The 26,052-nt window shown below is 34.2% G+C and overlaps 4 protein-coding genes across 4 annotated transcripts; all 4 read left to right on the forward strand.

Annotated features, from left to right (window-relative positions):
* Positions 1–7,531: 7,531 nt before the first annotated feature.
* Positions 7,532–8,556, forward strand: LOC106625845 (venom allergen-1). The gene is made up of 3 exons (XM_014245670.3): positions 7,532–7,711; positions 7,783–8,171; positions 8,247–8,556. The coding sequence occupies exons 1-3, from the start codon at positions 7,589–7,591 to the stop codon at positions 8,500–8,502; spliced, it is 768 nt and encodes a 255-aa protein (XP_014101145.2). The 5' UTR covers positions 7,532–7,588; the 3' UTR covers positions 8,503–8,556.
* A 2,364-nt stretch (positions 8,557–10,920) lies between these two features.
* Positions 10,921–12,844, forward strand: LOC106625923 (venom allergen-1). Its single transcript, XM_014245746.3, has 3 exons — positions 10,921–11,128; positions 11,199–11,587; positions 11,652–12,844. The coding sequence occupies exons 1-3, from the start codon at positions 11,006–11,008 to the stop codon at positions 11,887–11,889; spliced, it is 750 nt and encodes a 249-aa protein (XP_014101221.2). The 5' UTR covers positions 10,921–11,005; the 3' UTR covers positions 11,890–12,844.
* A 1,008-nt stretch (positions 12,845–13,852) lies between these two features.
* On the forward strand, positions 13,853–15,273 carry LOC106625450 (venom allergen-1). Its single transcript, XM_014245275.3, has 3 exons — positions 13,853–14,219; positions 14,282–14,670; positions 14,737–15,273. Exons 1-3 carry the CDS (start codon positions 14,097–14,099, stop codon positions 14,990–14,992), a joined length of 768 nt encoding a protein of 255 aa, XP_014100750.2. The 5' UTR covers positions 13,853–14,096; the 3' UTR covers positions 14,993–15,273.
* Positions 15,274–23,365: 8,092 nt separating this feature from the next.
* On the forward strand, positions 23,366–24,486 carry LOC106625441 (venom allergen-1). Its single transcript, XM_036376075.2, has 3 exons — positions 23,366–23,608; positions 23,673–24,061; positions 24,139–24,486. The coding sequence occupies exons 1-3, from the start codon at positions 23,486–23,488 to the stop codon at positions 24,392–24,394; spliced, it is 768 nt and encodes a 255-aa protein (XP_036231968.2). The 5' UTR covers positions 23,366–23,485; the 3' UTR covers positions 24,395–24,486.
* Positions 24,487–26,052: the final 1,566 nt, after the last annotated feature.

The following is a 26,052-nucleotide window of genomic DNA, read 5'->3' on the forward strand; positions in this document are numbered from 1 at the left end:
TGATCATTAAAATTGTAGCAGTTTCGCCGCAATATTCCAAGCACTACACATATACATAGATACACACTCACACATGCCTCGAATATACCCTTACCACGCTTCCCACCTCCGCGCGCATTCCTTCCATCTTAACGCCTGTGATGGCACAACCCGCACACATGTCTGTGGACTTACATACATACATATCTCTGTCGATAGTTGCTATTGGAAAACGCACAGCAAAATACGCTTGTGAATGACACGCAGCAATACAATAGTATTTTACGATACACCTACTAACACCGCTACGTCCATCCTCATCTCTTGGCTGACATCAAAGGACACAATGGTTGCTTTGTCAGTTCTTCCTGCCAGTTCATTCTCGTTTTTTGTTTTATTTTTTCTTCTATATTCCGAAACTATTACCACTTTTACGAAATCTTTGAAATTCTTTATAGACAACATATTAAATGTATGTTTGTTTGTATTATTTTGTGATTTTTATTCGTAGAACTGTAGTTTCCCACACTCTGGTTGCAGCAACAGCGACGACGTTGACGTTGCATGCAACAACATTACCTGTCAAATATTAAAGCGGCACAAAGGAAGTGTACTCCAGACGCTCGCCAGGCGTTCCAAACATTTCCTTTCACACTTCCTACGAGCAACTATACAAATACATACATACATATCTACGTATGTGTGTGTGTGTAAAAAAGTACCTGCAATGGTCGCGCTGATTTCAAATTGGCTTCTGAATTTCGTTGTTCATTCAACTCCACTAATTATTGTCACCGCCACTCTCCTCTTTGATCCACAAGCATACACACACACACACACATACATCTTTCGGCTGCAAATTAGCTCGGTGCATTAACGAACTGTTGCAATGTCTCGATGTCTCGCCTCATTTTTCGGCCAAAACTAATTTGACAATTGTCACCTCGACGAAAATCAAAGTCATCCCGACAAATTGGTAACAGCAATGTAAGGTCAACACGAACACACACATACATATACCTACTACATATAATTCCAATCAGCGCTCGCATTCAGAATTCTAGCTGTAGTTTTGTATGGAGAAATCGTAACCGATCTGCTTTTCCATTCATATTTCCATTCATATATTTCCTAACTGCCGCAGTGTGAAATTGCTGTTGACTCGGTTGATCATTTGCCGCCACTCCCGCTACCGCTGCCGCTGCCGCCCGTAAGTGTAACTGTGTAAATTGCTTCGCTATGCTGCGTTGCGCTGCGCTGCTCTGTCGCCTAAGGTCAGCATCGGTCGCACTCACATTTTGTTTTGATTTCTATTTTGATTTGTCCATTCTCATTCGGGGGTCCGCTTTCCATCAACTCAATTGCAGATCACTGATCTGTTTCGAATTTGTTTGGTAAATTTTCACTGCAGTCACCATTGTTCGCGCACAATTGGTGGCAGGAAATATTACAAAGGAAGATGTTCCACTGCAGGAAGGAAATTCGTTGGCTGCTCTCATTCTGCTTCACAACTTCCACTTTTCTTCAATGACATGCATGACCATCGGTGTAGCTTCGTCGGCGGTTGTACGCTATCAGTTGAATTTATTGCCTGTCAACGGTTTATTATTATGGCGGTGATTTGTTTACGTGAAGTCAGCGAAATGCATTGTCCATGCTCAATGGCGCAGCGTAAAAAAGGTGAAAAGTAAATAAACTAATAAATAAGCATAAAAAATATGTTTGGGTAATACCAGTGGATGGGGGATGGACTATTGATAAATAGAAACTAGACAAACAAAACAAAAAAAAAAAAACACAATTTTTTTTGCGAGTTTCTTCAAGGAGTTATTTATACCCTGAACAGGGTATATTAGATTTGTCACGAAGTTTGTAACACCCCGAGGGAAACGTCGGAGACTATATAAAATATATACATATTATATATAAATGATCAGCACGATGAACTGAGTCGTTTTTGCCATCAACCTCTGTTTGACCGTTCGCCTGAACGTTTTTCTGTATATACTCGAACTAGCCGATCAGTTTTTAGATATCATCTGAAATTTTCACACACTCTTTTCTCGCCAAGAAACTGCTCATTTGTCGACTATGGCATATAGCTGCCATACAAACTGACCGATCAAAATCCAGCACTTGTATGGAAAACGTATTTATTTGACGAGATATCTTCACTAAATTTTACATGCATTATTGGTTATGACAGCGCTACAATCTCGTAAAATAATGTTCAGATTGGATAACTATAGCATATAGCTGCCATACAAACTGACCCATCAAAATCAAGATAAAGATCTTTTCAAACTCTTTTATGCTACAAGAAGTACTTGTTTATGCACCTTGAAAATACTGCAAAACTTTTCTATAAGATCAACCTTATTAATACTGGATTATCCTTCAGGGAGTATCGTGAGGTCATCCAAAAATTTGCCTTTGCCAGTCGTTCCTCTTTTACGTAGAACAATAATAAATAATAAAGATAGCTGAGACTCATAATAGATTTATGTTAAGAACCGCGCCTCCGCCAGACTTGTATGAAAAGGCTTAGGAATGTGGAATGGAAAATACTGAACAGCACTTAACTGGTTTAAGTGGATTCGTCGAATGGTCTGATGGTACATAAGTTGATTGAGGTCAAAGTATTAATTTTGCTGTAGAAACGATGCATCGCCGAGAGCAGATCTATAGAAATGCAGATACTATATTAATATATTAATTATTATTAAAGCTCCAAAACTTTCTGAAAACGTAAAGCAAGTAAAAGCATCACTTTGTTGATTAACCACTCCAAAACGGCGTAGAATCTGACATTATTCACAATGATTTTTCTGAAAGTTCTTATATAAGGTCCGGTAGAAAGAAATCCATTACTTTTGCATTGAATTGTAGGTTTTATTTAGCATAGAATTATCCGGTGTAGATCAAATATGCACCGTTTTGTTCGATAACTTATTATCATTTTCAGTATGCCACTTTCATAGAAACCCTCGTCCATATTGACAAAAATCTTGAAAGCAGGTTTTCACAAGCTTCTATTGAGGCCAACTTCCCACCAGTAAAATCATTCGCCATAGACAGGAGCAGGTAATAACAGTTGCTGGCAGGTTCGGACTATATGAGAGATGCATAAGACCCTTCCAACCAACTCTCGGAGCCTCTGGTGAGTTACTACCGATATGTGGCCTGGTGTTTTTTTTTAAGGAACAGTAATTCAGTATTGTCCAAAACTGGGCGCCTCTGGGCGATTGCTTAAACGAAAACTTATTTTTCATAACTACATGCACATATGTATGTACATACATATGTATGTACACACCCAAAGACTTATTGTTATACCGTGCGACAGCGAGGCAATTATTCTTGATTACCCAATACTAACAGCGGGCCAATAAGCAAAAGGCAAAAAAACAAAAAGCACAATAAAATTTACCAATCAATATTTCTTTAGCGGACATAGTAATTAATTGATCGTACAACTATTGCAATGACTAGCAGTTGCCAGCTTAAAAGTCCACTGAAACAGTAATTTGACATAAAGGAAAATATGTGGCAACATTCAAACATATCGCCAGCATATGAGTATACATGTACATATACGTACATATATTTGTATTTTTGTATATGCTATTTATTTTTGTATTTGTTGTAACTAATTTAGTTGAATTAATTGTATTTTATTTTATTTTCGCTGTTCTATTGCAGGTCTAATCTTTAAAGTAAACATTTCTAATTTAGCGTCTGAGCACAAAAATCACTCGCTGCTTAATTCCAGTGCCTAATTATGGAGTGACAAGTATGTTATGTACCTTGTAAGTATTTCTGCCTAATTAACCAAAAACTCATGTCATCCAGTGGGACGTCAATTAGAGAAAAGCCACAAATTGATTTCTTGTTAAAGCGTAAATTTGGGTGTCTAGTTTTACTTTGTCGGTTAAAGATATGTTATATTGACTGTTATATATATTATATTATATATGTACACATACATATGTACATATATGTAAGTACAAAGTGTAAAACTGTATTTTTAACTCACGCTCATTCTTTATGCTACCTTGTTTTATAATGCTCAATTGCTAAGCCAATTTTTGACCGGCCCGGGTAGTAATTTTCAATGCAACACTGTGTCTCTCAACTACCAAACATTGAACAAATTAAAAACATTCTTTTCACACCAATCCTAGAAAGCATGAACTTAATACGCTCTACGAAAGAGATAAAAATTTGGTCGAGAAATCCATCAAAGGTGAAGAAGTCGTGGCTGGTATTGAAGACAGTTTATTTTTTACGGGAAATATGGTGGGACGAATCTGTAAGTAAGAAAAGAAATGTCTAACAGTTTATACTCATATTATAAGACTGAAAGAGATGTGGGCCTTTCAGTCATATTCTTGCATTAAATTCTCAGCATAACGCAATAGTTATTCTATATTATTTTAAGAATTAGTTACAACGGGGTATTATGAAAGCAGTTAGACTTTTGCAAACGCTTTTTCATAGACTTGACAGCTTTGGGAAGAGTTTAGTGGCAGAACTAGGGTAAAAGCTAAGCTGAAAAGGGCTGAGGTACCAAATTTACAACCTCTTTGCAGATGAATTGCAGATTGAAGAAGTTCACATATGCTCCGAGAAGCTACAGTACCTTTCTAGAACAGTGGAATCAGTAGCCAAATCTAATTTAAACAATAATATATTCATAGCTGGACGACGAGGACTAGCTCATATACATATGTCTCAGTGAAACCAGCATAGATGAAGTATACAAGCAAATTAGGCGGTATTTGGTGCATCAGATGAATTTTAATAAGGATAAACCTTTCCATATCTTGAAGCATAGTTTTGCGAACTGAATTCAAAGTTATATATAATTTGCGAAACTGTTGAGATTATTTTAAAATAAAAATATAATCACTGATTTCTTGAGCTTGCAGTAAACGGAGCACATAGACAGTATTTAGTTCAAGATTTTATATGTCTTTTTTGCAAGAGAGGCCTTTAAAACTTTATTTGAATTTAGCATGAAAAGTATTAGCATCTTTTTACCCATCAATTGATGCGATACTGAAACGTTCTTGAACTCTTGCGTTCCAATTCAGTTCTCAAGAATGTTTAATGTATATATTTAATCTTAACTTTTTTATATATTTAATGGTAATAATGAATTAGCAAATAAGTAAAACATTTACAATTAAATTTTTATAAATTCATAAATATATTTCATCTACATGTTATCACATATTTAATTTTTCCTACTGGGCTCTTTAGATTTATTCCATTATACCGAAGATAAAAAGGTTGCTAACTTTGCTAGATATATTTTATCTTTGTGGTTAATTTCTTGAATATTTAGTACTTTTAGCAAGAATAACGTTTAAATTACACTAGCAGTTTTGAAGCCACTATAAAAAAGTCTAAATGTTTGATTCACAGCTAACAATTGACGGGAAGTAAATACGAGGGTTGTTTGCTAAGCCCAATATTTTTTTTTGCGCCTGACAAGAATATACAATATTTGGTTAATTTAGTTTATTTAGTACATTTTTACAAAAACTTGAGTTATTTTTAGGTTATTAATATTAGATAATTCCCCAGAAAGGTGTAAAAAATGTTTCGCAAATAGGGGAAGGGGACCAGAAAGTTTCCAAAAAGTGTTGGCCCACAATTCCGGCGGTTTACGACGGATGTTTTTGCGCAAACGCCTCAAAACGCTCAAATAATACACTTTATTGACCGTCTATCCAATTGGAACGTATTCATGATATACCAAACCGCGAATATCAAAAAAAAAAACAATTTCCGGAAACTTTCTGGTCGTAATGTACAACATGTTGCTACAGAGTATAATGAAAGATTTAAAGACCGAAAACTCGTTCAATAGCATTGATCGACCACCGTATTCAGCGGATTTGTCCCCATCCGACTTTTTTTGTTTCCAAAACTCAAGTTACCACTCCGTGGAATCCGTTTCGACTCGATAGAGGCCGTAAACCAAAATTCGCGGAGGGAACTGAAGGCCAGCCCGGACAGCGCTTACAAGGCAGGTTTCGATGGACTGGAAATCGCGGTGTCATATGTGTATCGCTTTAGAAGGAGCATATTTTGAAGGCGACAAAATAAATATTGATGAAGATAAAAATTTTTCGTATTATTTACAATTTCCGAAAATCGCAATCTTAAAGGTAACAACCTTTGGTGCAAAAAAGATAGGAGGATCTTTTAGTTTAAAACTAAAGAAAATTTAGATAGAAACTTAAAAATAACAGACTCTCCTAGCAGCCTTTCTAGCGTAAGACATGAGCTCACTGCTCCACTAATCCGGTGGCCTGGCTCTACTCCCACGTCCCCACGTCCTTCCCAAATATGAATGCAGAGACGAAATCGCCAGAAGCAATCTAAGCGACGGTATGCAGACATCTACTTGTAAGTAGTTAAGAAAGATATTGAAGCCCCTATCAATTTCAGAATGTATACATCTGGACTTATATAACAGACAAATTCCGTGGCTTCCCCCCAGCTGAGTAAAGCTGCCGGTACCTTATTTATCCTTTCCTGAATATTTGGCTTCAAGGAAGGCTTTTTGTCCAGTGCTAGATACATCACTGAATATTTGGGTTATAGGACTGTTTTTTCCAGTGCTACATAAATAACTTTATCAGCGAGCTGAAATCAAATAAAATATTTTGTTTCTAAAAGCGGTGTACTCTAGGCAAGCAATGCAAATTTTCGTTCTCTATTTATAAGGCAATATAACTAAAATGCATTTTCGATATCCAAACAATTTTTGGTCGAAGTTTTGCCTTAGAAAAAGTTTCGATGTCCGGTCGAGGTGGACTTCCAAAAAAATGATATTTTAAGAGTAAAAGTCTCCCTTTCCAAATTTACGCATAGCGATTTTCCATTTTGGACTAAAATCGTAGAAGATGATAGTGTTTAACTCAAAAAAATTAAATTTCGAAATATGAATCACGCTTTACATTGTACCTTTCTCCGTTATAATAATTTTAATTTGCAAGAAAATATATTATCAGAAGTATTTTCAATTACCTATGCATGAAATCGTGACATCTATATAATCATTCAGTTCTATAACTCAGTAGGTTGTGGCTTCGATTTTCAGAAGTAAAAAAATAAAAATTCATGGATTTTTAAAATGGCAGTCAAAAAAGTTGCAAAAGCTTAACCCAAAAGAGTCTATCAGATCCAAAATACTGAGCGAGGCAGAGTTTAAAAACTTAGGTGAAGCTGACCACAAGTCATATTTATAAAAACCTTTCAATGACGTTCGAAGAATTCTCTCACTCTTGCGAAGTAAGCAGAGTCAAAACTTCGTGGCCGTGCTCTAAATGTTGTTTGAGTCGCTTCTGATCTACAGAAGACTAAAGATAATTTTTAATAAGAAATCTTAACATAATTTTCTATGCGTCATCTGCTCTTGATCAATGTATCTGAACTCTTCGTTCGCACTCTTTTTAATAGACTATTAAACGATCCACCCTAATGCACAAGTCTAGTCTAATATCGGCATATACATATATAAATATTGTAATTGTACAAATATAAGTCACGTCTTTCGCAAATCATTTCCCATTCGAATATCAGATCAGTTGAAATGCAGTTGGTATTTACACTTTTGATTTCTCTGCTGGTATTTTTGGACTCGGTGCACAGCACAGACTACTGTAACCCCGATTTATGTCGCCATGGAACGCATACCGCCTGTAACAATGATGGGGTAAGGCTAAAAATTAATAAATAAAAAAAAACCGAAAAGCACTTTTATCGTTTATCTCCCTTACTTTTTAGCAATTCGCCGCAGTTTGCAGATATCCGAGAGTCGTAGAACTAACAGCCGCGCAACAGGAAGCTTTAGTCAATATGCACAATGTGAAACGGAACTGTGTGGCCGGTGGTGAAACGAAATTAAAGCCAGCTTGTCGCATGGCCACCATGGAGTGGGACGACGAGTTGGCCTCTGTGGCGGCTTTCCATGTAAAACGATGCGACGTCGAGCACGACGCATGTCGCAATACCGACACCTTTTTGCATTCGGGTCAAAATATAGCTTGGATGAATTTCTATGGAAGACCAAATGTTACAATCATGTCGAAACGCGCAATTAATTTGTGGTATAATGAAATTATGGACACCGAACAGGCATTTATCGACAAATATCCACGTAATTATGACGACAAGTAAGTATATATGCTTAAAAGCATCGCCAAACACTCGATAAGTTTATAGAATGATTATTCGACTAATTTTCGTAGCCCCATAGGTCATTTCACCATTATGATGGCCGATAGGAATATACGTGTGGGCTGCGCTTCGATCATATTCCAAGAGGAAGGAGATGATTTCGAAGGTTTCCTTATAGCTTGCAACTATGCAACGACGAATGTTGTAAATTTCCACATTTACAAATCTTGTTCGGAACCTGCAGTTGAATGTGAAACCGGTAAAAATCCAGATTTTCCAAATCTTTGCTCAACAAGTGAACAATACGATGTCAATAAATTTGAATAGACCATGTGATTTCAAATAAAACAAAAATTTATGAATGTCTGAGTGACTAATGCACGGTGGGCTGTATTTTTATGTAACAACCTCGGCAGTTGAGTGATTTTTTGCAATCTAACACAATAGTTCGGGGAAGATTTATGATCTTTGGCTAATTTCTCTCTACTGAGACCGTATCGGTCTTTGAAGCGGAGCTAGACACAATGGCTCACTACTTATAGTAGAAGTCCAAAAGGGGCTAGGAATAATGAGATCTTGATATTGCAACATTTTTTACTGAGTACCTCGCTTAGCTCTGCATTTTTCTTTCCAGTTAAGCGACTTCCTTAATGATTTGTTATATAATTTTAAAAAATGCTGCTGTGATGACAGTCCTCGACAAGATAAAAATTAAGGTGTATTCCGATTTCCGATTAAGCAGAGCCGACTGTCATGTGAACTAATAAATTTGTCAAAAGTATCATGTCATTCATACTTCGATAGAGACCACGTGTGACATGTCAGAGTATTTTTTTAATATGGAAAAAATTTAATATCACGCAGTGATTAGATTCCTTGTTTTGAAAGATTTAAAAGTAAATGAAATTTATGAGCAATTGTTAGAAGTGTATAAGGAGTCCTCACCTTCAAAACGCACCGTTGAATTTTGGGCTGGTGAATTTAAACGTGGTCGTACTAGGCTTGAAGACGATCCATGCGAAGAACGACCAAAAACCGCAACCACACTAGCAATCATTGAGCAAGTTCATAATATTGTTAGTGAAGATCCAAGTTTGACTAAGCGTGAAATTGCTAATGCCATAGGCATCTCAGATGAACGAGCACTTCATATTTTATTGTACATGGAGAATTACATAAGAAACAGCTGTTTGGAAAGTTAGCGCCGCACACGTTGACAGTTCAACAAAAACTGAATCGAAAACAAATTTCTCAGCAAAATTTGGATAATTTTTAGCAGCATGCAACCAATTTCTTGCATCTTTTTATAATTATAGATGAGACTTGCAACTACCGCCATAATCATAAATTGAAACAAGAGTGTTTACGAGTACAATGGCCTGAAGCTGGTTGTTCAGCTCCAAAGCAGGCGAAGTCACAACGATCAGCAAAGAAGGTTATGGCATCAGTTTTTTGGGATGCAAAATTAATTATGTTGATTGATTATCTGCAGAAAGTAAAACAATCAATTCTGAATATTATTTCAGCTTTTTGGATCAGCTGGATGAAAAAATTCATGCATTCATTGCAGCACAAAAAAATCATTTTTCATCAAGACAATGACTTGCTCACAAAGGTTTTTTGGAAATGACAAAATTCAACGAATTAAAGTACGAATTCCTTGAGCAGCCACCGTATTCATCAGCTTTGGCTCTCAGCGACTACCACCTCTTCAAAAACCTGAAAAAATTCCTTCGTGGAAAGCGTTTTTCGTCGAATGAAGAAGCTATTACAGCCATAGACGGGTATTTTGCAGAGATTCCGGAAAGTCATTATAGGGATGGCATAAAATTATTGGAGGATCATTGGAATAAGTGTATTGAAGTTAAGAGAGATTATATTGAATAAAAAAATATATTTCGTACCAAAAACAGTATTCTTTCACTTAGAACGCAGAAACTTTTCAATCAACCTGCACATGAATGATTCGAACACTCACTCTTCTCTTTAAGGAATTTTAACGATTTAAAGAAAAAACTCACTGAATAATGCTATAGATGGTTAAAGAGTTAAAACGTCCTGAGACTATATTTCTAAATTTATTTACAATGCTAAGCCAATTAATAAATATGCACCACACACAAGCTGTATAAACTGTTTTATCGTCAACATTAATTATTTGTCATTTAATTTGTTAATTACTTCGAGTAAAGTAAATTTGTAATAAAAAAAACACTGAAAAAATTAAAAAAAAAAAAAACAGCCGACGCTTTTAGTGAAACTGTACAAAAACCTTGAATTTGAAACTAGAAATAAAATTTTTGCAAAACAAACACAAACTGTCTTTTATATAAATACAGTCGACAAGAAATTGCAGAATACATATATTGTAGTTTGCAAAAAATTTAGAGCGATATGTGTGTTTTATGTTTATCCATACACTTTTGTAGGCACAGCAGTCATTAGATAAATTGAATTGATTGTTAAAAAAAAGCTCATTTTTGGTTATTTCAGTTTATTTTTCAAGTAGCGAATTAATTGACTCATATCTTGTATTATAAATGCCAACGCTTAACACAACATTATCCTCAACCTTTGAGATATACAATAGTTGTTTAAACGATTAATTAAACAAGAAAAAACGTTAACTGCGGTTGCAATTAATAATAAAAAAAATATTTATACAAATATTTACTTCTGGGAAAATGGGAACCATTGTCTGTTAAACATGTGAAAGACAAGCTTATAAAAGCAACTATGGTCTTCAATAATGTGCACAGTCTGTCATTTAGCTAGCTGCAAGGCGTGCGAACTTTACTATTTGAACGGTATAATTTGCTGAAATATTTCAATGGAATTGAGGCTCGTGTTCTTCGTCATTTCCCTGACTGCTGTTCAAATTGTTTACGCGCAAAATTATTGCGACAGATCCCTTTGTAGTTCCGGAAATCATATCGCATGCAATAATAATGGGGTAAGAGGAGCGTTTAGACGCCGTATAATCTCAAATTAGCATTTTAAGTTAATATTTGAAAATTTTAAAGAGATTCGCAGCGTCCTGCCGAAATGCCGCCATGGTAACAATGACACAGGCACATAAGAATCTTATCGTCAGGCTGCACAACACAAAGCGAAACACAGTGGCGAGTGGTAGGACGAAATTGAGGCCGGCCTGTCGCATGAGCACTATGCAATGGGACGATGAATTGGCCCGAATGGCAGCGTTCAATGTTAAACAATGCCAAATGCGGCATGACTCGTGCCGCAATACCCAGACCTTTAAGTATTCGGGTCAGAATTTGGCTAGGTCCAGTTACAATGGCACTCCGAATATACGGAATTTGTTACAAACCTTGATCAATATGTGGTATAATGAAATTAAGGACACAACTATGGCGTACATCAATAGATATCCGAACAATTATAGCGGGCCGTTAGTATTATATGGAGTCAGTGTTATGTTGTGACTAATTTTCAATTGATTTATGTATTTGCAGCACAATTGGTCATTTTACGGTTATGGTTGGGCAAGCGAACACTCGTGTGGGTTGTGCGGTTAGTACCTATTCAGTGGCGGGTCGATCAGGTAGGACGTTTCTTCTGGCCTGTAACTATGCGACCACCAACATGATCGGTCAAGCGATGTATAGGACGTGTTCAACTGCGGCTTCTGGTTGTAGGACGGGTAGAAATACAGCCTTTCCTAGTCTTTGTTCGAGATCCGAAGTTTATTGATTATGAAAAAAATATATATAATATATATTTGTATGCATATGTCGTTTAAGAATTTGGTTGGGAGAAGCACATATTTTTAGTGGTTTAGTGGTAGTTCTGTGACTTAACCGATAACCTTTTCAAAAGTTTTCGGAGGTAAAGCGCTTTATACCTAAAACTAACAGTAGAGAGCGAAAGAAAGAGAGAGTGAGTGTCAGATGAAATAATTTTTGTACTTGTTTTCCGTATTTATACTTTTTCGCTGTTTTGTTGTCTCTGAGAGTGTACACTATTATGTATTTCTATAAGAAGCGAATGCCAGTATTTACCATAACTACAAAGCAGAAAAATCTAGCCCCCTTAATGCAAAGAAACAACTCTTCCGCAAGCTGGTAATTTTCGAGTCTTCAGTAGCGCTTTTCTTTTTAATAATACAAAGCGGCCGCTCAAGACGGTATTCAGTTAACCAAGTTCAAGTGATACTCGCAAAAAAAAGCAAACAAAAACAAAAAATTTAAAAGACGCAAAAAAGCATTATTTTTTAAATCGAAAATGAATTATGAAACCAGAATTGTGCAGTAGAAAGTTGGGATAAAGTGTACTTTTCCAGTGACTCATTGGGTACAGATCGGCTTTTTTTTTAATACGGAGTATGATATGGCTGTAAGTTATATAAAGAGTGCAAGAGGACGGCGGTTAGCTTTTATCATTGGTGAGCACGTGAATTCACCTCGATCACTCTTTCGAGCTGTTTTTTTTGCTTTTTTGGCTCAAGGAAAATACCTCAGTTTAACAAAGTTCGAACAAATTGATAATTTAACGGCAAAACAAAAAATACGGGGATAAAAAGTATTGTAGAACTACGTCTAAGACAAAACAAAGTACGAGAATTTAAAAACAACACACAAAAACAAAACAACAAAAATAAAAATAGAACAATTAAATGATAACTCCAAGTGTGCTGAACTAAAACAAATATTTTCCAAAATTATAATTTTTCATGTGTTACATGAAATGAGAACAGCTTTGGTCAGCTAAATAGATACAATTCAAATCCATTATATATATGCCCTGAATAGTTTCTGAGATATCGACCTGAAATTTTGCACACGTCCTTTTGTACCCAAGAAGCTGCTCTGAAACGTCGATATCGGACCACTATACGACCGATATTGGCATAAATTATTATCTCAGACATCGCTACAATCTCCGAATATATTGTTCAGATTGGATCACTGTAGCATATAGCTGTCATACAAGCTGACCGATCAAAATCAAGCTAAAGATCTCTTTATACCCTTTCATGCTATAAAAAATGCATCTGTGAAGGGTATTTTAACTTCAGTGCAGTCGAAGTTAACGTTTCTTCTTGTTTTTATTAATACTATATTTGGGGTTTGAATTTTCTTAAATAATCTAAATAAAAAATTTAATAACCGTAAATTTCCAGAAGTAATTGGAAGGGCTAGTTTGCGCAGTTAAAAGTATAAATTTTAAGCATACCATAAATTTGATGAAATGTAGAAACACTTAGCAGTAAAAATAGTGAAAAGTTAGGTTAAGGTATGTGAAACTATTTTATGAGAAGGGCTGTCATCTGCTTAAACAGTTTAATTTTTTAAAATTTATAAATTACAGGCACTAATATAATGTAGATACCCAAATGGGATGTTTTAAGAGTGCTTGAAACATAAAAAATTTTGAGTAGAGTTGCCACTGACTGGAAATTTTTCTGTGAATAAAATGTATAATAACAAATGAAATATTATGATATGGGCACCAAACTGTACAGGTTTAAGTATAAGTTCTTATAATTTTATGAGCAGGATACTTTTTTAGACCTTGCCACATATTCAAAAATCGCATTAAATGAATAAAACAACTTTTTAATAACCAAAAATATTACAATATTACTACGAAAATTCATTGAGAAACTTAATCGAACATTTAGTTGCCGAAGAAAAATAAAAACAAAAACTTGCAAAATAATCTTTTCACTACCGTTCCCACTTAGATGGACGCTGCTATTTGTAATATTTATTTATTATTTTAACTTCAAATAATTACAAAACAAATTTGTGGTTAAAGTGTTATCTAATGTAATTAAAAAATGAGTTAAAAAATACCATAAAAGCGAGTGGAGAACCAGAAATTTCTCATAGTCAATTATTACATAGCCGATAAACACACCATTGAATACAAAAAGGAGTCTCAATTATTGTCTCAGAATGGAAATGAAGTTGCTGTTAGTCGCCTTCTTCCTCACGGCGCTACAAATCGTAAATGCTCAAAATTACTGTAATTCGTCCTATTGTGGATCCAGCACGCATATTGCTTGCAACAACAATGGGGTGAGTTGGAAGAGCTAAACCAACACTGCAGTGACTAATACGCAATTTACTTGTACTGTTAGACATTCGCAGGGTCTTGCCTAAGTCCAGCCTTGATCAATTTTACACAGACGCAGAGGAATGCGATCGTCAATTCGCATAATGCCAGACGTAATACCGTGGCTGCCGGCAATACAGCACTAAGCCCAGCCTGTCGCATGGCCACCATGCAGTGGGACAACGAATTGGCCACGCTGGCGGCGTTAAATGTCAGACAATGTCAATTGAGGCATGATGCCTGTCACAATACAGATGCTTTCCAGTTTTCCGGTCAAAATTTGGCGTGGATAACTTTCTTAAACACGGCGAATGTTACGAGCTTGTCTTTACAATCAATTAATATGTGGTATAGTGAGATCAATAACACAAATATGGCGTATATAAATTCGTATCCGAATAATTATCAAGGACCGTAAGTAAAATTTTTCAATTTTCGAATTAATTTTAGTAATTTTTGTATGAAATTTCTGTCGCATAGCGCAATTGGTCATTTCACCGTTATGGTAGCAGATCGTAATATTCGCTTAGGCTGCGCTGCTTCTACCTACAACGTATCCGGTCAACAATATAGAGCATTCTTATTCGCCTGTAATTATGCAACAACAAATATGATAACCTTACCAATTTATAGGAATTGTTCGGTAGCAGCTTCAAATTGCACGACTGGCACAAATCCGTCATACAGTAGTCTTTGTTCGGTCTCGGAAGCGTATGATGTTAACACATTTGCTTAAAAGTGTGTAATTCTAAATGGAATTCAAGTTTTGTAATGTTTGAAAAGTCAATAAATTAAGACTAACTAATAATTAATACACATGGATAAGGAGAAAAAAAAATACCGATTTTCTTCGAAAAAAAAACAGCATTTACCTACAATTCGAACCTTTTTACAAGATTGTTTCAATCCAACCATACGCCGCTTAGACCTTCTATTGTAGTAAACTGACTTAGTTTAGACAATGAATCATAGCTCTTCACAAATTGTATAAAATACAACTAGTCTAATTATCCTTAACTTCCACGCTTTAATCGACTTAACTGCCATAGTTTAGATCTTGCCAAAACATTACTTGCTACATACTGCTACAGGAGAGCGATCGATGAACGAGTATTAACACTGAATTTGAACTATACCATAAAGTATAAGCTAACACTAGGTGAAGGTCCGTTTAAGGGTAGCTGTCACCGATTGAGGGAATTTCTTTGTATATGATAAAACACGGTTGAACGTGGTCTCTATTGTAGAAGGTCTGGGTATCAGCGATTGCTACATTTTTCACCTATATTCGCGAGCAGCGCTTATGTGTTAATAGTAAAAATGCTCGGCAGTTCCTATTAGGACCGGATCAGCCATACCTAATAACCTTTTGCGTGAAATTTTAAATTAGATACAGTTTAATTAACTCATAATATTTTTCCGAAAGCTGCCACCAAACTATACAAATAGAAGTTGAACTTAAAGTTACGAGCAGCAGCTATATAATTACAGCTTGGTTTTTATTTTGCAGGCCTGCGTGATTTAATACGTTTTATCACCAACAATTCCGTTATTACATTTTTCAAATAATTTTATGCTGTTTGGAAAAAACGGCTGCACAGAAGCTACAGGTGCATTTTTTATAACATAAAAGGTTATAAAAAGATATTTATCTTGATTTTGATCGATCAGTTTAAATGGCAGTTTATGGTGAAGCGGTTCAATTTGAACAATTTCTTTGGAGATTGTACCGTTGCCTTCGACAAAAATCCCTTAGGCATAAAAGATTTTTGAAACATGGACTTGTTTTTCATAGATCTGTTTATATGACAGCTACTTATATATAGTGGACCGATATCAACGGTGCTGACAAAGCTGCTTCTTGGGAAGAAATGACATGTTTTATAGGGCCTCTGAAGTTTATTTCTTTACTATATAGGATCTTCAATATTTCTTTTTAAATAGTTAGTAGTAGTAAAAATTTCTTGGTAAACTTAATAAACCCTCTTCGGTGTAAAAATTTATTCATATATATACATATACGCTAAATCTCTGCCCAAAGCTGTATATAACAGAAACACTGTTTGATTTACTTCGGTAAATTAGATTTAGACCACGGAAATCTCACCAAGTACATTACTCCCCTTTTTGTCGAACCTTCAACTTCCACCAAACTTCCAGGTGGGTTTTACGGCTTCAAAAAATCAATTTTTCATCTTATTTAATTCTATAATGTCTCTAGATTGTTCCAAATTCTCAAGTTAATTCGAGTAACAGTTTTGGAAATACAGCCTTGAGACGTTACGCGCTTGAGGTCAGCTATATATGTTAGTCACTTAAAACTTTAAACGTGTTTCTCTCGAAAATATGTCTTCAAATTTTACACAGGTCTTCAAGATATAATTTACGAGGTCTTGAATGAATGATTTGTTTCATTTACAACTATTAAAAACAAAAGTCAAACGTCTGCCAAAAATACGATTTTCACTAATAATTAGCATAATTAGCTTTATTAGGGGGATTGCGTGCGATTGCACAGCCAATTTATTATGAAGTTATCCTTCGTCTATTACCTTAATTAAACTCTTAATTAAAACAACTATTTCTTTATTTTTACTTCATATGATCCTGTAAGAGTTTTTCGATGGATTAACTTATAGTTTGAATAAAATATTTAACCACTTAAAACTTAATCTCCAACATTTTTCAATGCTATACTATTGGCAAAGAGCTTTTACAAATTGAACTTCAGAGCGCCAGGCCTAACACTGAGCCGTGTCATATGATACACCCTAATGATACATTTAATGATACATAATATACAAAGCTCTAAATTATACAAAAAAAAAAGTTTATTAGAAAGAAAGGCGAATGCCTGTCCAAAGGCTAATGCCTGTCCAAATAGCTACCTATCAACAGTACATGACCAGCAAATGATTTGCTGGAGAATTTTTTGGCCCAAGGACTAAATTTTATTAGTTAAAACAGTTAGATACACATCACTAATGGACGGCATCTGAACATGTGGCATCTTGTAGTTGTGTGTAAAGATATTGAACTCGTGATCGTAAACTTAGAATATTGTTAGCATCACTCTCCATCATTGTGTCTGCTAAGCTTAAGTCAGCAAACTGACTAAGGTTGTAACCGCCGATTGCTGACTTCCTAGTGTTTATGTAGCTGTGCTATTAGCAGCTCTCTCTGCACTGCGAATTTTAGTTTTGAAAATTTTTGAATACATCTGCTTACTTTGGAGTGGAATACTACTACTCTACCTTGTTACCCGTCTTTATAAGCAATCTGAAATAGTTTGCTGGGTAATTATAAACAATCTTGTAGAAAATGACTCCTTTTAGAAACATATATACGTATATAGGTAGAGATATGGGTGTTATATACATTAGCACTGATAAGAATAGAAAAACAAAATATTTGTTTACCTGTACAAATTATAGTTATTTTTTAGAATGGCAGTAATTATATTTTCTTAAAGTATGGGTGGTTGCGTTTTGAGATCATTAATGAATTTCTTTCGATAAAGAAATGTACAAACAAAACATTTTTTAATAGCAGAGTTAGAGCTTTTTAGGAGTAATAAATGTAGATAAGAACATCTTTGTTTTGAATTTGGAAAACTTGAATTTATGAAATAACAGTGATGACAGTGTGATAAGTCTATGATCATGTTTTAAATACCATAAATAAAAGGGCTTGTTTGAACCAACCACGCTTCTCGCCTGATTTGGCAGCACTAACCTTACAGTTATTAGCCCTATTTTGGAGCTACATCATGTATTGAAAGCAAAGTTTAGGAAATCTAATCTTTATTGTAGAAAGCAATGAATATGAAACGAAGCTTAGCTCTGTGTGTTTAACAGTTTTTAATTAACGCTTTATTTTTATCAAGTATTGTACTTCAATTGTGATTTATAAGTACCAAGTGACCCATCATTTGTGACATTTACAAGTCAGTTGAGTTGGTTAGACAAGTGTTCAACATGCAGAAGAGGATCATTCAAGATCTAAATACGAAGTTGCATGACCCATGGTTGAGCCGGCGTTTGGCGCAAAACCATCATTAGAACATATATTTTCAAATAAACAAAATAGTCACCGGAAATTGATAACGATGGATTTTAGCTCGTTTGAGCACTCGCAAATGTGTGAATGTGAGATCTTGATGGTGACTAGATTTAACAAGAAGTTTCACAAGTCAAACTGTGAATCAAACTATTCAGTTTCTGCAACAAAAATAACCAGGACGGCATTAAGTGGCCGCCGAAATCCACAGATTTGACTTTCCCGGTGAATGTCACACCCAAGCATTTATAAAAAGGTGTCTTCGTCAAAGGAGTATTAAATACATATAGCTTCGACTTTAACATGTTTTTTTAACGATAAAATAAAATAAACGATGTGCATTAAACAGATAAAATATTTCTAATAATAATCTAAATAGTCGGTTTAATTGAAAATATTAACCAATACATATATGAATTTGAAATTATAAAGAAATGTTTGACAAAACAAACATAAAAATACTTTTATTTGAATAGAGTCGACGTCAACTGGCAAAATAAACCTACGCCAATACAGTGTGCATAAAATTTATAGCGACATATGTGACATACATATGTTTATTCATCTCCATTTGTATCTACATATCAAAAAATATATGTTTATATAGTTACAGTAGGCACTAGATAATGTGAATTAATAGTTAAATTTAGTTTTTTTGACCGCTTTGACTAATATTATATTATTGGTCAGTCACTTTGGTGAATATAAACTGGTGACTAAAAATACAGTATTTTTGCTCAAGTAGCACGAGCTCATATAGAACCCTACTTTTTTTTTTATACAAAAAAATGTACAACCATTGTAAAACATTTTCTAGAAACTTCCTTACAGACTTAATGACATAATATACAACACTTCTACTAAAGGACAAATACGTTTACCTTGTCTTAGTTTGGCTTTTTCATATAGAGATTAAGTCTTTAAGGGGATACATGGGTTTTGTCGAGCAAAACACGCTTTTTTTTCAATAACTTTGTTTTTTTCATATAAAAAATGAAATATTTTATTCAAACTTTTTATTATTTCAAAGATACATATTTGATAAAGATTTTGTGAAATTTTCAAAGGAAAATATTCAAAACTCGGTCATTACGACGTCATTTCCGGCAGTCCTTCGGAAAAAAGGCACTTTCGCGTTGACAGCAGAATTTCTGACAGGATCATCAAAGATCAACGTAAAAAAGAAAAAATACGTGTTTGAACTAAGACCAATAACTAGGTATTGCATGGAGAAAAAAATAAAAAAAGTGAAAATTGTAACAAATTAAAATGTAATTAACAGACGTTTAAAAAAAACGCAAATTTTGGTAAAAAATTTTCGAGTTTTTTTTTATTTTAAATAATTGTTATTGGAAGAAGATAATTGAAATTAAATTCAAGACCTTCTAAAGGTTTGCGAGAAATCTTGACAACCGTCTTTGAAAACACAGTTTCGAGAAAAACGCGTTGAAAGTTTCAAGTGACTATATTCCTGACCACGAGCGCCCAACTTTTTAAAGCTGTACTTCCAAAACTATTACTGGAATCAACTTGAGAACTAAGCACAATATTCTACAGATGTTATAGTATTAAATCAGAAAATAAAAAATTTTTATGTTTTTTGAAGCCGTGAAACCCATCGCTTTTTAACTTATAAAGCTGAAAGTAGAGAGAGAGAGGAAACTACTACTGCTGGTTTCCGTTTTTATACTTTTCCGTTTCCGCTCTCTGAGACTAATTTCTTAATTTGCGCACTCTTCTTCCTCCCGATAGTTTACTAATTCTGGCAGTAAAGAAACAAAGCTAATATTTACATCAACTATAAAGGAAATGCATCAAGATCACTGCACTCAAAAAAAAAACTCTTCCGCAAGCTGGACATTTTCGCGTCTTCAGTAGCGTTTTTGTCTTTAATCATACAATGGAACAGTTCAAAACGGTATTCAGTTAAGCCAGGTTCAGCTGGTAATCGCCGAAAAAAAAGGAAACAACAAATTAAGGGAAACAAAAAAAAATAATTATTATTTATGAGTAAATTTTTTAGGTATTGAAATCCCCTTTTGTACAAGTGCTTTCCAACTATATTTTATTATTGGGTAATAAACATTTATTGGATAATAAAAAACTCATCTCCCATATAACAGTAATATCCAAAATTACTAAAGCTGCGACAAGTAAAACTAACAGTAATATGAATTCAAAGTTAGGCAAGCAGCTTGAAAATCAATGGCTTTACAAATGAAATTTTTGAAGAAATATTTTACTTACGTAGAACAATTTAACAACGGAGCTTTACAAGGTTTAGTTCTCTCTTATGGCAAAGTACTGACTTTTAGTAACCAGAAAATAATTAAAGAACTAAAACGTCAACTATAGCAGAACAAGATCAGGAATATTTCTGCGGTAGACGCGAGAAAAAATTGGCCACTGCCCACTTCTACTTATGCTGACATGGTCCAGAACACTTCTTTACATATCCTAAGTAGTAACTCAACTTACATCCTCATTTCTGAGGTACTATCCTGACAAAACAGCTTGTTTTCTGGACCTACCGTTAGATGAGATCGTTGACAGCATATAGTTTTTTTTTTATACCTAAACAGAGTTTTCCCAGTCACTACAATAACAACTATAATGCATTCTTGCATTGATTTAAAAATGGTTAAAATTAAACCACAACCGCAGGTTCTTCGCGTTGAATGCTTTTTTAAAAGACATCAGTTTTTGTAAGTTTATAATAAATATAATATATATTATATATATATATATATATATATATAGATATAGATAGGACCATACGAGTATTTAAATACGCTTAATTGTGGCAACCATCTTCTAACAAAGTCAGAAAATAATGTTTTAGCTCCCATTAATCGTATAAAATGATCCCGTCATTCCGTATATTATATATCATATTACCAAACAATATGGAAGCAGTTCGTAAGTGCAATAAACTTAGTATAATGTGATTGGCTATATAACATGTTTAACAGGGCTTATTATCTACTACAAACCACCTTACCGACGAAAATTGCAGCAGCGCAACAAATATCATTCCCTTAAGGGTTTAGGGGTAGTCAAAATTTTCAAAAAATCAATTTTTTTTTTTTTCATTTTCGTTAAGTGTAATATTTTGAAAATATTCTCTGAAAATGATCCGTTGATCCGATAATTACTTTTTGAGTTATTCGACAAATAACAAAGCGTCTCGGGCACTTCAAATATTTTTTGTTGAAATTTTCGTGATTTCAAATCAAAACTTTGTATAATAATGCCATATTACTACTTTTGTAAAAAAAATATGATTTAATAGCAAAAAATAATTGCTGAAAATTCTCATTTTTTCGTGCCTTTGACTTTTGCATAGTTTTTATCTTATCTCTCATTATCTGCACCTTATCATGGATTTTTCTTATATTTACCGGCAGAAGTTCTATATATGTATACTAAAACTAACAAATGAAACAGCAATATCAAGCCGCCTTGACCCGTTGTAAGCTCATTCTATTTGGCGCGGATTGATACAGAATACAGATACAGAAAGTAAAGTTACAAAATAAAGCGGATTCCATCTCAAAAATATACAAGTGTCGAACTAACTAGATTGCTTTCATAATAGTGTATGTATTTCGTATATTTATTTCTTTAGGGTGCCTAATATCTAAAAATCGGTCTAAATGGCGTTACGCGAATTTTAAAAACAGATCTATGGATTCTGTACACTTTTTAAATTTATTAGTGACAGTGAAAGACCATAAAGTTCAAATATCTTACACTTGAAATTCTATATTTAAAAATGATAGAAGAACAGCTAGTAGAGCAGATGCAGCTCTTTCTATTGTCTCTAAAAAAATTAAGATTTGATTTTAAGTGATTTAAGGAAGATGGGATGGATGAAGTGTACATTCCGAAAGACTCATTCGATCAAGCCCGAATTTTTTTGGTAGCTTATAATATTCAAAAGATTTGTCATAATATATCCATTCGTGGCAACGACAATATGGAGTACAAAACTCATACAGGTCACCTTTGAGTGTGCCCTTAATAATTTCAAAATTCAATATTAATCTTAAACGGATCGTCCATCGTCGAAACAAATTAATAATTTAATGGCAAAACAAAACAAAAATTAACGTAGAATCGACGTCAAAGAAAAAAATAAAGTACCAAAAATTGATAAACATCACAGAAAAATAAAACAAAATATAGAACAATTAAATATTAACTCCAAGCGTGCAAAACTAAGACAAATATTTTCGAAAGATCTATTTTTTTCATATGTGAGGAAAACCAGCCTTGGCTAGCTAAATAGAATTGCAGTGTTTCTATATATTTATATTTTTTCTTAATACTTGGAATTTAATTTTTCTTAAGTAATATAAATGAAAATTTTGTAATTGATAACGAAAAGTGTATAACCTTAATTTTCCATAATTAATTGGAAATACAATGTGAAAAGTTAGATTAGGAAAGTTATTTTTTTTTTCTTAGAAGAGCTGCCACTTGCCTAAACAAAACATTTTCATTCCATAAAATATTTCAATTAAAGGTTTGCTTACAATATGGATAGCAAACTGTGAAGACTTAAGAGTTTTTGCAGCAGAAATCAAATTTTGAGCGGAGTTGGCACAATTTTGAAATTTATTTTTTAGAATTTAATTTAAAAAAAAAATTAAATTTTATAATCGCCGCACTAAACTGAACAGATCTAAGAAAAATATCTTAACATTTGAAGAGCGCAATAATTTTGTAGACGTTGTCACATATTCATAAATCGCCTTAAATGGATAAAACATATTCTTAATAACTATAAATATAATAGCGAAAAGCCGGCAATACTTTTGCCTATACATAGAGTAATACGAAGAGACACTCTCTCGAACATTTTTTAAATTGTCGAAAAAAAAAATGTAAATTCCACCGTTTCTAATTATATGACCGTTGCTATTTACTAATTTATATGCGCAAAATATGTATTAATTTGTTTAGCTTATAATAAATACAAAACAAAAGTCTGGTTGAAGTGTTATCTACATTAATTAGCAATGAGTTCAAAAAAAAGCCATAAAAGCGGACGGAAAACTGAAAAGTTATCATATTCAATTATTGCACAGCGAGGCGTACTATCGTGCTTTCACACGCAGATAAACACACAGTAAAATACACCAAGACTCTCAATTATTGCGTCACAATGGAAATGAAATTTGTGCTACTCGCCTTCTTCCTCGCGGCGCTACAAATCGTAAACGCGCAGAATTACTGTGATTCGTCTTACTGTGGAGCCAGGACGCATATTGCTTGCAACAACAATGGGGTGAGTTGGAAGAGCTAAACCAACACTGCTAGTGACTAATACACAATTTTACTTTTACCGTTAGAATTTCGCAAGATCTTGCCTAAGCCCAGCCTTGGTCACTTTTACACAGGCGCAGAAGGATGCAATCGTCGATTCGCATAATGCCAAACGTAATACCGTGGCTGCCGGCAATACAGCGCTAAGCCCAGCCTGTCGCATGGCCACCATGCAATGGGACGAAGAATTGGCCACACTGGCGGCGTTGAATGTCAAACAATGTCAAATGCGGCATGATGCCTGTCACAATACAGATGCTTTCGAGTATTCCGGTCAGAATTTGGCGTGGATTACTTTCTATAATACGCCGAATACTACGCGATTGTCTTTACAATCAGTTGATATGTGGTATAATGAGATTAAGGATACCAGAATGGCGTATATAAATAGATATCCGAATAATTATCAAGGACCGTAAGTATTGCGTATATGGATTTTTTTCATTTTCGGATTAGTTTTAATAATTTTTGTATGAAATTTCTATATTGTAGCACTATTGGACATTTCACCGTTATGGTGGCAGATCGCAATATTCGCGTAGGCTGCGCTGCTTCCACCTACAACGTATCGGGTCAACGATATAAATCATACCTATTCGCCTGTAATTATGCAACAACAAATATGATCAACTTCCCAATGTATAAGAGTTGTTCGGTACCAGCTTCGGAATGCACGGCTGGTAAAAATCCGAAATACAGTAGTCTGTGTGCGGCCTCGGAAAGGTATGAAGTTAACAGATGGTATTGAAGTAATATGACACTAAATGGAATCCAAGTTTGACTTTTACTTTGAATGGTTAATAAAATTAAGATAATATTAATAATAATAATATTAATATACATACATGGATTTATAAAATGCAAGGCAACCGATGTTCTTCGAAAAAAAAATGATTTACCTGTAATTTGAACCTCTCTACAATAACGTTTCAGCGATCACTAGACCAACTATGCTGCGCTTAGATCATCTAAGGAAGTTAGTTCAGACGATGACAAGATTTCATTCGTTTTAAATATTATTAAACTACACCTTAAACTTCTTCACAAGATCACATACCGCTAAGCTAATTTTTGTCCTTACAACTTCTTTTGAAGTTAACTGTCTCAGTTTCGACGCAGCCAAAACTCATTTCCTACTGTTACAGTAGAGACATCAATGATCGAGTATTATTACTGACTTCGGACTGTACTATTGTATATATAGTGTAACGTAGTATAGTCTGAATCTATTTAGGTATATTGTGGTATGTTTAGGGTATGGTGTTACCAAAGAGCTTCCAAGAATTTCTTTATAAAACATATAGGTAAAACATTTAAAGGCATGGTTGAACGAAGTATCCATTGTTTATAAGCAAGTCGCTATTAAAACATTAATTTAAGACATTGCAATTCTGTAATCGCACTTATAACTTATCATTCCTATTAAAGTCCAAGAATAATTTTCGCGATGTGCACATAAGTGGAAGAAATTCTCGACAGTTTCTAATTAGCATCGAAGAACATCGCTAAAAAGGCATATCTTATAATTCGCTTCCGTGAAATTTTAAATCATATACATTTTATATAATAAAATATTATCCCGAAAACTGTTGTGTACATAGTTAAACCAAACAAAAACAAAAAGAACTTGAACTTGAAGTTACAAGCAACAGCTGTATAATTAGCGCACGGTTTTTATATTGCAGGCCTAAGTAAATAAATACGCTTTATCGACAACAATTTCCTTGTTACCTTTTTCAAATATTTTTTTTCTTTTTTTCCTGTTTTGAAAAAGAAAAAAATACATTGTATAACAGAGAGACTGTATGACTCACTTCAGTATATTACATTTAGAACACTGAAATTTCTCCAAGCATTTCCCAAACATATACCCAGTAAACCAAAAACAACCAATTGACCCGTGTATTATGTAAGTACTGAATGAAAGAGAAAATCTACATCAAATATGAATAGAAAGCAAAACCTAGAAAAATCTTCAAGTAAATTACGTTTTTACAAGTATGTTTGTAAGGGCCGTGCAATTCTCGTCGTACAATTTTACCTACAAGAATTTGCCACTCTCGCGTTTTCTAATGCCATCTCTTGCAAGTTATTTTAGCATCGAAGGCATTTTCTTTAAACAAGCGCTTGTGGCAATTCGTAACAGTTTTTTCATATTGAACAGAATTGCTGCTGAAATGCTACTACTTATTTGAGAAAGATGAACAGTTAGATATTTTTGACATAATGAAAAATTCGAAAACTCATCACGTCCACGGTAGTGACAGTATTTTATTATTATTATATTTATTTACATAAGCCTCAACTATTACCAAAAGTTCCGAAACATTTAATCTGTTTAAATTCTAAACCAACGTCAAAGAACTTTACACAAATTAAACTCCAGAGCTCCAGGCGAATGACATG

This window comes from Bactrocera oleae, chromosome 5 (assembly GCF_042242935.1).
Source record: "Bactrocera oleae isolate idBacOlea1 chromosome 5, idBacOlea1, whole genome shotgun sequence".
NCBI classification, from domain to species: Eukaryota; Metazoa; Arthropoda; class Insecta; order Diptera; family Tephritidae; genus Bactrocera; species Bactrocera oleae.